At 43.9% G+C, this 16,041-nt stretch overlaps 1 protein-coding gene across 4 annotated transcripts in view; it reads right to left on the bottom strand.

Annotated features, from left to right (window-relative positions):
• The window catches only part of LOC137439607 (fructose-bisphosphate aldolase, non-muscle type), an 82,675-nt gene that overhangs the window by 50,782 nt on the left and 15,852 nt on the right, over positions 1 to 16,041 (bottom strand). For all 4 annotated transcript variants that reach the window (XM_068135522.2, XM_078768472.1, XM_068135523.2 and 1 more), the window contains 4 exons: positions 8,615 to 8,718; positions 7,368 to 7,579; positions 5,294 to 5,348; positions 2,062 to 2,222 (listed from right to left, as the gene is read on the bottom strand). In XM_068135522.2, the coding sequence (XP_067991623.2) occupies positions 2,062 to 2,222; positions 5,294 to 5,348; positions 7,368 to 7,579; positions 8,615 to 8,717 (531 nt within the window). In that variant the 5' untranslated portion in view covers position 8,718. The remainder of the gene's footprint in view (positions 1 to 2,061; positions 2,223 to 5,293; positions 5,349 to 7,367; positions 7,580 to 8,614; positions 8,719 to 16,041) is intronic.

Raw genomic sequence — 16,041 nt, 5'->3', positions numbered from 1 at the left:
AGCTCTCTCTGGGCTCTGTCCCCCAAATATTCCTACAGGTCGCACAAGATCTGCCTGCAACCCTCTTATGGTTAAACTGCCAAAATCAATACTCTGCTCACCTTCACTCCTTCATTCCTCTTTTCTCTCGCCTCTGGAACAAACTCCCTCACTCTCTTCAATCCCACTCCTCCCTCCAGGTCTTTAAAAAGGCTGTTCACCACCATCTCTTATCTTCCCCAATCCAAAACCTTGATCTTTTCTACCCTCGCTAATTTCACCCCAAATCCACTTTTTTGAGGTGCCGACATCTTTCCTGGAAGTCCTTGGTGTCCTTGCGTTTTATACCTATCCTGCCTCCCCCCAGGCCCTCTCCCTCCCACACATCTCTCGATGTCCCTGCTCTCAAGTGTTGTGTTTGTGTGCTTCCTCCCCTTCTCTCCCCATCTTGTCGACCGCTCCCCTTTTTATATACTTTGTTTGCTTGTTTGATTTGTTTGTTTGATAAATGTTAGCTCTTTCACGAGCCTCGACTCTGTATACAAAAAAAAAAAAAAAAAAAAAAAAAAAAAAAATGTGTGCCGGTGCCCTGGCCAAATTCCTGGTTTGGGGTTAGCTGCATAAGCATTACATGCAGGAGATAAGTGTGCTTCGACGTGGATATGTCATAGGCATTATAGGCCCAATTATATTATTTTACCGTTGTAATTGATGGCAACTGGATTTATCTTGAATTTCTTCGTTGACCACACTTTGTCAAAGATGTCATACTAAGCATTTGTAAATTTCCTATTTAAAATGTTCAGTATTATTAAGGTGCCATTAATTTAATAATGGAGGAAATTTTTGAATGCAAAAACAAAAATAGCCTTCAATGGGACTCTGATGGAAACCGTCTCAGAAGCACTAACCCAACAATTTACCAGCAAGTCAGGAATCAAACACAGACTCGACCAGCACAAAGGAAAGTGTGCGGCCTCTGCACCATCATGTCAATCACTGACTGGCACAAATGAGCAAAATTAGTGTGTCTGTGCTGCTTTTACAAAAGCAAAATGCTACAGGGGTACGCAAGATAACTAACAATGAGAAAATGTAGCAAATTAAAACTTTACTCAATTCATTACTTTTATATAAACTAGAGCAGCACTCTTCGACATTGCGACGTTGACCGATATGCCTCCGCCCATATTATTAAATCATTATATATAATTTTACCCAGTTTGATTAAAAAAAATCCCTTCAGCTGTTCTCAAGTACTGTATTACATTTTTACCTGAAATGACCTCTGACCTTTGATGGTGAAATCTAATCACTTCATCATGATATGCACTTATACCAAGTTTAGTCAAAATCCCATCACTGGTTCAAGAGTTAGCACATTAGGATTTTTTTACCTAAAGGGACCTCTGACCTCTGACCTCTGACCTTTTGACTTCATAATCGAATCAGTTCATATTTGTGTCATTATACATACTTGTATCAAATTTGACTTGGATCCCTTCAGCCAGTCTCAATTGTGGTAATGAAAAACTATCACAGACAGACAGATGGACGGATGCACGGACGAACGGACAACCCAAAAACATAATGCCTCCGGTGACTTCGTCGGCAGAGGTATAAAAAGAAACAAGCGAGCATTGGATGTAACCATGATCATTAATGCTTCCTTGTCTACTTATACAGTACTAGCCGAAAGCACCCGGCGTTGCCCGTGTTCTTTTTGAATGAATTTACTACTGTACTATAATTCAGCTTTTACTCGCGGCTGTAGAAGATTGACGACTATAATTCATCTCAGCTTTTAATTGCGAAATGCGCCCAGCCCGGCCGAGACGGCCTCGACCGACCTCGCCACCTAGCCTATAACCTTCCCGGGGCCCGTCCCGACATTTTTTGTTTCAGAAGTTTCCTCCTATCTTTCACCGTTTAGGAGATTAGCGCATGCAGACAAACAAACAAAAACTTTTTATATATATATAGAAGATAGATAGATATAAGATAGATAAACCATAGCACAGTGTATGAGATATTAAAACAAAGTACCCAGGCCCAATATAATGAGGAAAGAGCCAACTTTACCGACTGGCATATGCTGGCATAACGAGCCAGTACATTGGCGTTCTCCATGATAGCCAGAGGTGATGGGGTGTGCTCCGTTATCTTGAAAACACAGCGCCATTTTGCAAAAGCTGCTCCTTCACTTTTATACCGTGCACAGCGTTCTGCCAGCCCATCCAGTCCTGGAAGAAGAGAAGAGAATGCTGGTTGAACTTCAGAGCAATTATAGGCAAAAAAAACCCAAAAACTCGTTTTATTTACTTTTACAAACATGCAAAATGACATATCTTTCAATGATTGAATGACAATTTCCCAAACAGACCATTTATGCGTGATACGAACAAAAATGGTAGAATACTCACCACACATTGCATTAAATAACAATAATAATAATAATAATAATAATAATAATAATAAATGTATACCTTACCTTCCTTATGAGAAGATGCAATACTTTAATGTGGTGTCATACAGACTTGGCATTTAATATGGAATCTTCTTTTTTTCTTGACGGGTTTACTTTCTGAACTCGGTATATCAATCTGGTGAGTTTCTTTTACGCTTCGGTGATTTCTTTGTTAAAAGAACCATGTCACTGATTGTCTGTCGCAGCAAGAAGTCAATAACAGGAATATATCACAGGTGCCGTGACAAAATGTACAGACAGGTACATTTGACTATTGGCTTCACAATCGGGTATATAAGGGTTGTTGCATTCTGTATTAGTGGAAAACAACTGCTGCACGTCTACAAAAGTTATTGCCGCTTCCCCTGGAGATGGTCCGTCAACTCGACAATGCTGTTTGTCATTTAGTGGTGGGTTTACGAAATTCCGGCATGAAACAGCGTGCTATTGCTCGGCAGTATGGCATCACTCAAGGTCAGGTGTCAAAGATCCTGAAACGAAATGCTCAGAGGGGTGTCCCTACTCCAATACCGAGGTCAGGACGTCCCCGCAGAACCACAAGGAGGGATGATCACCAGCTGCACCGGTTAGTCTGCAATGGCCGTACCAAGTCAGCTAATCGGCTTAGGGCTGAGTGGCAGCAACTGACAAATGTGCCTGTATCCAGAAGGCTAGTCAACCAACGACTGGTTCAAGCAGGCCATCGTGCCAGGCGTCCCCTGAGAAAGCCACGTCTGACCAGACAACACCGCCAGCACCGATTGCAGTGGGCCAGAGAGCACCGTCAATGGCAGCCAGGACACTGGAATCACGTGATCTTCAGTGACAAGTCTAGATTTCTGGTCTATCGTCAATATGGCCGCGTCCGAGTGCGCAGACAAGTGCATGAAGCCTACAACGAAGATTGTATAGTGCCAAGAGTCCAAGCTGGAGGTGGTGGGGTGACCGTTTGGGCTGCTTTTCATGCAGGGGGCAAAACTGACCTGGTTATTCTGAATGGAAACCTGAACCAGTTCAAGCACAGGGCCATTCTGGAAGAAACATTGCTTCCATTTGTTTGTGCAGCCTTTCGAGGAAACTTTGTCTTCCAAGATGACAATGCACGGCCTCATCGTGCTCGCATGATCCAACACTTTCTTGCTGACCATGGTGCAGAGCATATGGAGTGGCCTGCCATGTCCCCGGATATGAATCCGATAGAGAACTTGTGGGCAGAATGAATGTGTCAAATCGACAACTTGGAGCAGCAGCCTGCCTCTGTGCGTGAATTGCAGCACGCTATTGTCATTGCATGGCAAGCGATTCCTGTCCAAACCTTGGCAAATCTCGTGAACAGCATGCCTCAACGTGTACGTGCTCTCCTGAATGCTCGTGGGGGTTACACGAAGTACTGAACTGTAATTTTACTGTCCGTAATCCCAGTCGTAATTTAACTTTTGTTTTTGTAAAAAAAAATTTTGGCTAATGTGCAAAATAAAGAGATACTTCTGGAAAACGCACAGAAGTTTAACACAGTACTGTCCGTGAATCGAGTTCGATATCAGTTTACATCACTTTCAAGGATCAATTTATTTGCTTCGAAATGTCAAATGTGGTTTTTGTTTCTTTTAAAGGTCACATTAACAAAATCTAGAATAATTTCAACATAATTCCAATGAACTTTTGGTTCTAAGTCATCTTGAAAAGTAAGTTCACCCCCACAAAAAAATATTCCATATTAAATGCCAAGTCTGTATATTCATCACACGCATCACACATTACATTCTCACATGCAGGGTGTCCAAAAATAGATATACCAAAAATAACATTGAATAGTTTTATTGTTATTCGAGATACTGACATAAATTAAATATGAATGCATGCATAAGGGGGAATTGCAGAAGTTTTGTGTGGAAGAGGAAGATCATCATCAAGGAATATAAACCAGGTATGGTGGACGGAGGAAGTCGCGTATGTCGTCAGCGAGAATGAGGCTTGGACGAGGATAGAGAAGATCAAGGATAGAGGGGACAACCAGATGCAAGTGTGATGCACTTGTATGGGCAAAGGAAGAAATGGAAAACGTCTTCAGAAATGGGAGTGGAAGGGGATTTTAGAACTTATACTTAAACATAGCATGTTACTCGAGGGTTGAAAGACGATTTTGATCGATTGCCGAACAAACGACATTTACCGCTATTGAAGCTGCAGTTTCAAAAACTTTACAGAAAATGGTTATTAACCAATAAATGTGCATTACAAAAAACTGGGTTTGTATCCTCTCTATTCAAAAAAAATTAACATTCTTCAAATATTTTTTGCTAATATTATACCTAGAGAACAATGTTCAACAGACAAGGGTGCGAATTGACTTGGTCAGTCCGAATGTCCAGCGATCATCTTTATTTTAGATCAAATGGCTAAAGTAAACACTAGTTTTTCTCGGCAAAATTTTCAGATAAATGACACCGATAAATAATAATTAATTGGACTGTAACCCAAGAAAGACAAGGCAGCTGACCTTCCACCTGGGAACAAGCTAGTGCCCTCACTGCCACAGGATCACTGCAACAGGATCCAAAAATGTTGTCTCGAGGGCCCAAAGACCCCTTTTGCCCGAAAGCCCAGAATACTGCCAGCCCAACCTTGCCTCACACCTACTCCCTCAAACACCCATCTCACTTCGCCATGCAAATTTAACCTGTAAATAGCCCCAAATAAAATACGTATAGTCTGCTGGCCATGGAGAACTAGGTGCGCAGAATGGGAAAGGAAAGGGTATTTGCAGGGTAAAGAAAAGGAATCAGGGATGGTGAAAATTTTCATCTTGGTTTATAAGGAGATATTTATAGAGTTTGTTTTCCTCACCTTGAGTCGTAGTTTCGCCACAAGTTCCGGCCAATGGAACAAGCCCCTTGTCCACCTAGAAATATGCAATCACATTAAACATCATTATCACAGTGCTGAGAGACATCCAATGGCAGGTTTCTCACATAAGAGGAAATGTATATGTGCTTATAAATTGTGTATATTTTCTGCATGCCTCTATTCCTGTGTTTTCCCACCAATTCCTTGTTTAAGTCCTACCCATATTTTCTCTAACCAATTTCTGTTGTGCTTGTAATAAATTCGTGACATATTTAGCATAGTGTCTTGACTTATCCTGTTTAGGTTGGTTGAAACTCGCACTCCTGGGGGTGATTAACCCAAGTAGTTAATTGGTCTCTGACGATATGGTGCAGCGCATAACGTTGGTTAACTCAGCCAATTAACATCCATTGTGCGACCACTGGCACGGTTCCCCATCCACTGCAATCATCTTGCCAGTGCGGTAAACCGACACTGGGTGAGGATCCAACCAAAGGTGAATGTTGGAGACAGCTCCAGTGGTCTTTTTATAGATGTTTTGGTCTTTCGTTGTTAACTGGGCCACATCCGTCATACTATGTAATGTATGTATGTACAGTATGTTATATGTATGTTGTATGTTTCATCTGCTCCTCCAAGAGGATTTAACCTAGGAAGCTACAATTTTCAGGGATTTCTCAGGACACCATGGAGGTGTGTTTCCTGAAGTTTTGTTTGATTCCATAAAGTTTTGAATTTTTATATATTTTTTTATATACTGCATTTCATTATTTTCACTCATCTTGGCGTTTTCTTCCTCTGGGGAAAAGGGGGTGCAATTGGAGTTATCCGAGCTATATAACCATGATGTATTATATATGCACACAAGCAGTACACGCGTTTTTCCTTCATGTACGCAACCTGGGTCATTATTTTTTTCCCCGGGAGCAATCGAAGCAGTGGTCTGTTCTCTATAGATAAATAAAAACCACCTTTTAGAGGCCATTTTTCCCCACAAGCGGGGGTTGGCCTTTTTCGGGAACTGTGGTTGTTGTTGTTTTTCGGTCCCCTTTTTGAAGCAATGTTTTACGGCCGGATGCCCTTCCTGACGCCAACCCTTTTTGCCGCCTTTAACGACAAGCAGGGAATTACCAGTGAACTGGTACTCAATTTGCCGACCTCGGAAGGATGACAGGCTGAGTCAACCCCCCTGGCGTTAATTCAGCGATTGACCGGGATTCGAACCCAGGATCCTAGGATCCTAAGCCGGCACCCTAGCCGCTGTTCTCTATACACCACCCAAATAAATGTATGTGGCAGAAGAACGTGTTGCACGCTTGGAACAATATCACCTGCAGGGCAGATAGTCTGCTTATATATGATGGAAATATGGTGTATGTAGGTAGGTATGTGACAGAAAAAGCATCCTCTGTTGATGTGTGTGTGCTAAAATTTGTGGTATCCCAGAAGAAAGTTTCACTTTGTGGAAATGTCAACTTTAAATTGCCCACGGAAGCTGGGCCAACATGGTATTAATCATAAGGATAATAACATGTTCCCCCTCGCTGCCAGGGGACATGAAAAACAGCCACACAGAAGGGTATAAACAAGTCTTCAGGCACTTTTTATTGTTTGGACAAAAACGTATCTCTGGCACTTGTTGCACAAGGTTGAATGGAGTGTATCCGAGTTAAATATCGTTTCACAATGACCTTGGACATCTTTGGGAAACTGGTGCAGTGTAAACAATGTAGTGCAGTACAAATCTGAACTATGCAGAGCACTTTACCAAAGAGAGAAGCACTCTTTGTTAACATAATAGACACGTGTTTGTAATCGCGAAAGGCCCGGCCATAAACCATCCTTCCATATTCTTTCCAGCCTTATGTCCCATTGGGACGAAGAGGATGAGCGAGTGAGTGTGAGTGAGTGAGTGAATGATAAACCATTCTTTCCTCCAATTGCGTCAGAAGTATTCACGTCATGTTTCGTTCGATTGCGTATGACCAACAATGGCTGTTTGTGCAAAAAGTCAAGCAAAATGTATTTGCCGATACAATATACTCGTAGATCATACTGATATTGATAACCTCACCTTTATTCCAACTTCAATGCACTTATTCTTGATCACATGTGGAAAAGGGATGCCATCATCAGACTTCTGATAGAGAGTTTCTTCATACAGGATGACACCCCCGATGGCCTGAGCCACACTTGGTTTGCTGGAAAACAGGATCTGGCGGTATGAACGTCTGTTCTCCTCAGTGTTCTCCACGTTGATCGCCTGCAGTCGTTTCCCCATGGTTCCTTGGAACAGGGACAAAGCAACTAATAATGTCTGCAGGATAAATTTAAAAGTGACGTTGCCTTCACTTACTCTATTACTTCAATTAAATTATTATTGCAGAGGCTTCAGCTTATGATAAAGTCATGTATTTTTTTTAGCATTTTCTAATTATCAATGTAACTGGCATTTACCGTGCCTTCAGAAAGTATTCACACCCCTTGACTTTTTCACATTTTGCTGTGTTATGGGCCGAATTTAAAATTGATTACATTTTTGGGATATGGGATACTATATCCCAAACTATATGGGATACTATATCCCAAACTATATGGGATACTATATGCTCACCTATGTGTAGATCAGTGACAAAAACATTAGTCTATGGGTCTATCACTTTCCCATCGCAGAAAGGTCAGTAATGTCTGTCCTGTACTGCTTCATTTCTGGTCTTGCACCCTCTGCTCATTGCTTTGTCCCCTCACCCCACCCGATTTCTGCATGGCGCACACGGTCCATCAATCCATTTCTGCTAAAAGTCAAAATCCAGAATCACTGCTCACCTCCACTCATTTGTTCCTCTTTTTTTTTTTCGCACCTACGGAACCAAGTTCCACATCATCTTCAATCTCATTGTTCCCTCCAAGTCTTCAAGATAGCTGTTCACCACCATCTCAGAACAGCCGACGAAAACCATGATCTTCTATACCTCCCCCGCCCCCCTTTACTCCCCACCCCTCGTACCACCCCAAGCGTCTTCCCTTATGCCCAATTCCACCCCACACCCATTATTTCTCAAAGTCACCCCCTATTTTGGCCTTAAGCCCTGCTGTTGGTGCTGCCCCTCCATCTACTGTTGCTTTTGTTATATTACATCCTGATCTGTTCAGTGTACGAGCTCTTCCATGAGTCTGGACCTTGTATCCAAAAAAAGGAAGTAGTGGAATAGTTTGCCAGATAGGAGTGTGCCATGTACTTGCAGAAGTGTGCGGGGATGTGCACATGCAGGCATGTACTTATTCCTGTCTGTGTTTGCTTATGTTTGTACAAATTCTCACCAGTTGATTCATCTGCAGCGAGGATCCCTTTTCCTGGAGATACAATTCCCTTCGCAACTCGTTCCAGCTCATTCATCTTCTCAACTGACAAGTGCTGGAACATCCTGAAACAATGCAGGCCAGAACAACCTTGAAGTAAATTCGAGCGCATATGGCACAGCTGTAATAATAAATTATCCTTTTAGCAAACAAGTCATATCTGCTCCCTCCCACAGGGATCAGGTATTAAACCACATACACTACTTCAGGTGCAGAGGAGAAAATTTTGCAAGTCATCTCTCGACTTTGGTGATGCAAGGGTGGTGGTGGTAGTGGTGCTGGTGGTGGTGGGGGGGGGGGGGATTGGGAGTGGGGATGGAGGGTTTATGCCTATGACCTGACCCTGGATACTTTGGCTAAACTGCTGTTGGTGTGCATAATAAAAACAAGAGTTCATAGAACACATTACCCCACGCAGTCTTGAGAAAAAGGACATGGGACGGGTCTTTTCAACTGTTGGTTTGTGCGTCAGAACAAGACATTTCCTACGAGCTGCAATTTAGTCTGAATCCCCATGTCGGAGTGGGCTAGTGTTACGTGCTCCTCCCCGACCCCCTGGTCACGATGTACCTCCGAGCCCCGAGAGGAGCCACGGCAGAAAAATGTTATTCTGCGTCAGAAATCAATAGTGAAACCACACCAATGATTATCAACAAACAAATATTGTATTAAAAAATCACACAAGAATAACGGTACAACAAATAGCAATCAAAAGTACACAATACATCTTATGATGGTACCATCAACTAGCATAGGATAACTCACGGTGTTCCCAGTGAGTGGAAAAACCTTCCCCAATGTCTCTATATTCCCGTCCTCAAGACGAAGTTGACTCGCTCCAGCAATCGCTAGAACAGTGTCCAATTGAGACCAGAATCCCGTGAGGATGGCAAGGGCAGTCGCACCGCCGAAGCAGCTCTCAGGCGTAGGCGGTCGAAGCGACGCAAAAGTCACGTGGTCCAAAACCACAGGCAAACTCGCGGCGGAATGGGAAATCCCAAAGGCGCCCTCCAGGTATGAACATTCACTGTTCAGTAGGCAAACCGCAACTCAATCTCCAAACTCAGCGTTGCGCACACACATCCCCGACAGACGACAGGATGGTGAAAAAACTGACGCGTAGCCAAGACCTTTTGATGAACAAAGCGCGAGTGTCAAAATGGCCGACGGCTCTTAGTCTTACTTGAGTCAACACGACCGGGCGATGATTCTTCAGAATCGCAACGCCCAAACCTGACCATGCAGGTTTTTCAATCCCCCAGCGATAACACCTATCGCAAGGACTCCTTTCAAGGAAACTCAAAGTTCACCCGCGATTTTCGTTTGACAACGCTCGCTACGGAGCTGGAAGCTACTCGCTTCTTGTCCGACTTCACTCGCCACCTTCTTCCTCTTCGTCTTCCGGTTGCCGATCCAGTTTCCTTTAAAGTTAACCCTTTTACATTTTGATAATACTAATGGCCATTTCACTTAAACAATGATAATAATAATACATAGAACCAGAGGTGTTTCAAGTGGATGAAAACCACAACAGCGGAAGGGACGAATCCATAACACTAGCAACAAATTTAATTGGCTAAGATGGGGCAATATTTTGTCCGAGTACTGCCAAACGGGAAGTTTTTGTAAGCGGCATTAAGGCCATTTGTATTCGTGTTCAAGTATACAATTCTATTGAAATACAAGCGTTATGCCTCGGTCCCCCGTCGGGGAAGTGATGCGAGTTGACAAAGTGGAAGACGCAGAAAACATGCTATGATATGATATTTCGCTTACAAGGTTCAGACATACATGGAGGCGGCCATCTTGGATTTTGTCATGGCGACCCAATTTTCAGTAGCGTTCTTCCTTATGCCTAGATACACCCACACACCAGATTAGAAGTTGGTACTTCGCTTATTTTTCAAGATATTCCACTAAGGTTCAGACATACATGGCGGCGGCCATCTTGGATTTTGTCATGGCGACCCAATTTTCAGTAGCGTTCTTCCTTGTGCCTAGATACACCCACACACCAGATTAGAAGTTGGTACTTCGCTTATTTTTCGAGATATTTCGCTCACAAGGTTCAGACATATATATGGTGGCGGCCATCTTGGATTTTGACATGGCGACCCAATTTTCAATAGCGTTCTTCCTTATGCCTAGATACACCCACACACCAGATTAGAAGTTGGTACTTCACTTATTTTTCAAGATATTCAGCTCACAAGGTTCAGACATACATGGCATCAGACATACATGGCGGTGGCCATCTTGGATTTTGACGTGGGTTGCACCCACACACCAAATTCGAATGCGGTCCTTCGCTTACGCACGCACGCACGCCCGGAGGGGAAAACCATAGTCCCCCTTTCGCTTCACGGTGCGACGGGGGACAAAAATGCTTTACAATATATTAAAAACTTAATGAAGCTGTCTGCATGTGTCTGAAGCCTTCCAGTCAAACCCCATTGGCTGGATAGGTGGCCCGACTCCACCCGCAATATTTACAACCAAAAATACTTTAAAAGTATCATCAAACATGTAAAGATTGCAGCTGATAAGGCCCCCTTTACACAGCACAGAGATCGTTGGGTGACCATTGAGCGATCAAAAATTGGCCCGATCTCTCAACGATCTCCTAAGCCTCGAAAAAGCCGTTTCTGTGTAAATGTTTGGGAGATCCTTGTGCGCTCGTTGTGCGATCAAAAATTCAATTTTCCCCAATGCCGCACTTCTCATCACCATGGCAATCTCTCCCCAATCTCTCAAGGAACGCTCAACAATCTCTCAAGCGGAAATTGATCGCCCAATGATCTCTCAGCAATCTCCGCCCCGGTCTTTCAATGAACTCTATTGGTCTTTCATCGAACGCTCAGCGATCCCTCTGATCACTCAGCCATCTCTACCTTTCGGGGTGGAAAAATTTGGCATTCATTGAAATATTGCTGAGAGATCATTGGGAGATCGATGAGATTGTTGAGCGCTCCTTGAGCGTTCGTTGAGAGATCGCTTCCCTTGGCGATCGTTGATTGTTTTGGACCGAGTCAAAACTTTGAGGAGACCGTGGCGATCACTGGAAGATCATTGAGAGATCATTGAGAGATCTTGGCGATCGCTGGGCGCTCATTGAGATTTTTTCATCGCTCAACGATCTCTCAACGATCGCCACCCCTGTGTAAAGGGGGTTTAAGCGTCATGGGCCTTGTGAAGGTGATATGCCTCAGCCTTCATGTGTTGGGCACGTTATAGACAAGTCAAATACTTTCTGAAAAGAGCACGTAGGCATGGATGCAACACACGTGATAGCGAAGTGACGAAATGGTAGATGCTTTAATAAGAACACCAAGCTGTGTTGAGGCATTCCATAGATGGCAGTGTTTGGCATCTATAATGTGACCGATTTGAAATGATGCAAAAAGATCCGCACCAAGGATAGAGTATCGGGTGTCAGCAATGGTAAGCACCCATGGAAATGAGCAACGAAACCCAAATCAAGCTGGAGGAGATGTTCTCCAAAAGTAGCAATAGCACTGCTGTTAGTGGCATGTAATGAATATCCCTGTCAATTTTTCTGTTCAACGGCAGTAGGTGGCACAATGCTCACCTCTGCCCCTGTATCCACAAGAACATGAAGTCCACCAGTACGATCCATGAGGAAGAGAAGGTGACCGATGTAGGACCCGGGTGAACTTGTCGCCATTAGTTGTGGGCCTCGTCATATGCCTGTGGCTGGTAAGAGCAAAGTGCTCTTCAGTCTACACTTATCACCATTAACACCGAAGGTCAAGTGGTACCAACAGCAAACTGGAATGTTCACGGAAGGTAAAGTCGAATAGTAGTCTGAACTACGGCGTTTCTTTTTGTCACTACAAGGGGTACATGGAGATGGGCACGGCTGGTGTTGCGCAACATGGAGCTCCAGGACGAGCTTCTTAAAGGTCCGCCATTTAATATTGTGACTGTGATGTGCTGTGGTGGAGGTGCCACATCAGCCATGGTCAATGTAGCGGTGTCGACTGACATGATCAGCAAGATCTGCAGCAGTGGGTAGTGCCAGCTCTACAATAACTGCAAGTGACGTGTGGTGGTAAACGTTGCAATAACAACCGGTAAAGGAAACACTGGTCAAAGGTGGCATGGCAGTCAACGGAGAACCTGCCTTATGTGACGCAGTAGTGTGGGTCTTCAATTTCATAAATCCGCAGCTGTAAGGAGTTGTTGAAAGCAGCAATCATTCCCTTTATGAGTGCAGCCTTCAAAGTCATGTATGGAGTAGTGTTTGTTGGAGGTAGGAGTAAAATATATCACCTCTGTCACATGCACTGCTGGTGGTGGTGGTTCATGTGCAGCCACACGGCTGCTGGTTGCATCATTTTTATGTGGGTGCGTATGCCGCTGATGCAATGCCGCTCTATAACCAGTCATCTGGTGCTCATTTTGCCGACCTCAGAAGGACGACAGGCTGAGTCAACCCCACTGGGCGTTAATTCAACGTGATTTGAACTCAGGACATTAGGATCCCAAACCCGCCGCCCTAACTATGAGGTCAACACCAGGTATATACATACACTGGTGACAAGGAGCCAACAATGTATTTGAATCGTTTCGGCTGTTGAATTGGGCTTCAACTTGCGTCAGGGTTACCAATTTAGCGCGAGAGAGATGTCCGAGATTTTCAGATTCTGAGTCAATTCTTCTACTAAACGGCAATGGTAAAAACTGTAAAAACCCCTCCTGGGAAACCCTGTTAAACAAAGAAAAAGGGTACTCACATATTATGAAACCAAAGGCAAAATGGTTCTGCTACACGCACCTGTCATTTGTTAATCAGCCCGCTGATTATGGACAGAAAAGAGACGTCACAAAATAGTGTTGCTGGTACAGAGTGCTCAAAGACATTTTGTCAATTACCACAAGCTCAACTGGCTGTGTTTAAGGCCAGATTCCATACTCTGTCTATCTACCGGTCGTGGACAAAAAAGGGAAACACCAATGTAAAGTCGCGTAATAGGGAACTGGGCCACCACATGCGGCCAGTATGGCCTGCATGTGCCATGGCATAGAGTCCACCAGCATCTGGAATTCTGCAGGAGGGATGCGCACCATTCTTCCCATGAGACAGTAAATAAACTCATACCTGTTTGATGGAGGTGGAAAAATGCTCGATTGCGTTCAGATCTGATGACTGAGAAGGCTGGATAATATCAGTGTCATGCTCATCAAACCATTGGGTGACCACACGTGATCTGTGGATGGGGGCATTTGGGTGTCTCCTCTTGCAGCCACGCTGTCCAAAATTATAGGGCTTTTGGGTGTCTCCTGTTGCAGCCATGCTGTCCAAAATTATAGGCAACAATGCCTGTGCAGCATTTTTATACATGACCTTAAGCATGCTGGGATATTATTTGCAAGACATGGGCCACACCCGTGTGGAAGCTGTTGCTTGGCGTCCCTCATTTACCCAGGTGTTTCCATTTTGTTGTTCACTATCTGTACATGTATGTGCATGAGACATAATTAAACATGTACAGATACAAAGTACAGCACCCCCATGCCAAGTAATTAAATATCCTCCAGCGCGGCATCGCCGGGGCGCCTTATGCAGCTCATAGAGACTGTATTGGGAGGGAGAGGTATACAATAATTGATTGATTAATTGCATAATTAAAATCAATGATAATAGTAAAATAATGTCTTAATCAATTGGTTAATAGCATACCTCAACCTAATAGCAATCGGTAGTTTCATCTGAAGCTGTAACCTTTCGAAAAATTAAATAAGTCATTAATCAAAAAAAAAAAGAATTGATTAATCAATAAATAATAAATCGATTAAATAATAAATCGATTAATCAATAAATCAATAAATCAAAAATATCCTTTAGAGCCACATCGCTTGGTCACTGTAGTGTCAAAATATCAGCTTCCTACCTCACAAGGTGCTTGAGATGTTGCCAAGATGAGTAAGAAAATAAATGATCAATAATGAAAATAAATAAATAAGAATCGTAAAATAATAAATTAATCAATTGGCTAATAGATAATTATCTAAACCACCACCGTTTCATCCGCATATGTAACTTTAAAAAAAAAAAATTCATCAAGTAATTTTTTTTTTTTTGTATACAGAATAGAGGCTAGTGTAAGAGCTGACACGTTGTTACGTTTATGGGCGTAGGCAATGGAATACCTTAGGCCAGGTTGATTGTATAGGGTAGTGTGCTCCGTATGTCGTGTAGCCACCTTCATGTACTTCAGTCAGGCTGCATGTCCGGTAAGGTTGTATATTTGTCTCCATGAGAGGGGTGGAGCTATGCTAATTAGTTAGGGTATAAGGTAATGCTCCCTTTAGGTAATGTTATAAGGTAATGTATGTAGTTGGTAATGTATGTAGTAATAATTATAAGGTAATGTATGTAGTTGCCTCTGTGGTTTTCCCTTTGTTTCTTATGTGACATGCAACACCAGCCATGCATTCCGCACCTACACTAAATAAACCACATAACACGCGATCAGATCCGGACATTCGAACACTACCACTGACGTTGCCGGCCGAGCCATCACCCGGGAGGGGCCGTGGGGCCCCGCCCCTGGGAGTGATGATTGGTCAGGGTGATGGACTGCTGCGATGGCGCTCACCGATTGGAGCACGCACGGATGTCATCATGGAATGTTCGAGCACGAGGGACAAAAAGAGAGAGGACCTCCATTTTCGCTCTCTTGGTTCTGGGTTTCACAGTGTGCAGTCGCACGTCTCTCTCTTGGTTCGTGGCTGGCATAACGAGCGGTCGCAGATACTCTCTTGGTTCTGGGTTTCACAGGGTGGCAGTCGCGCACTCTCTCTCTATTCCTGGCTGTGGGGAAAAGCGGATGCATCCTTCTTTCTGATCCCGGTGGTGCTGGCTTCATGACGGCTGTATGCGCGCCTGAGAGACCTCGGCGCTTTGTGGAGCGTGGGACGAGGAGGAAGGAGCGAGGGCCTGTACGCTTCACGTTGGCGGCTGGCGGGTGAACACGACTTGGTGCCAACGCACGTTTTCCCTGCTTCCCGCGCAGGGACGTGGGATCTGTGATGACCCCAAACGGTCATGGACGCCAAGCTGAGTATCAGGCAAACACACCCCACACATTTTTGCTTTCGTTATTTTATTTCTCCCCATGTGTGTTTCATGAGTCTGTGTGGAGACGTCTCGATTTAGGAATTTTGGTTTACCAAACAGTTTGTTGTCCTGGCACTTATTATATTAAACACATTGTTTGTTGAATATAAATGAATTGTCCTGTCCTGTTTATTTGTTGGTGGTTCGGAAAAACCAGTGTCGTGTCCGCCCATTTAGGGAAGCCTCGTCACCCTCCACTAGCCCGTGCGGGTCACTCCCGCCATAGTTGGGTGAACGCCTCTGA

The sequence above is a fragment of the Myxine glutinosa genome, chromosome 14 (genome assembly GCF_964187855.1).
Source record: "Myxine glutinosa chromosome 14, kmMyxGlut1.1, whole genome shotgun sequence".
NCBI classification, from domain to species: Eukaryota; Metazoa; Chordata; class Myxini; order Myxiniformes; family Myxinidae; genus Myxine; species Myxine glutinosa.
Note: the sequence above shows the minus strand (reverse complement) of the source record. Positions and strands in the feature narration are given on the sequence as shown.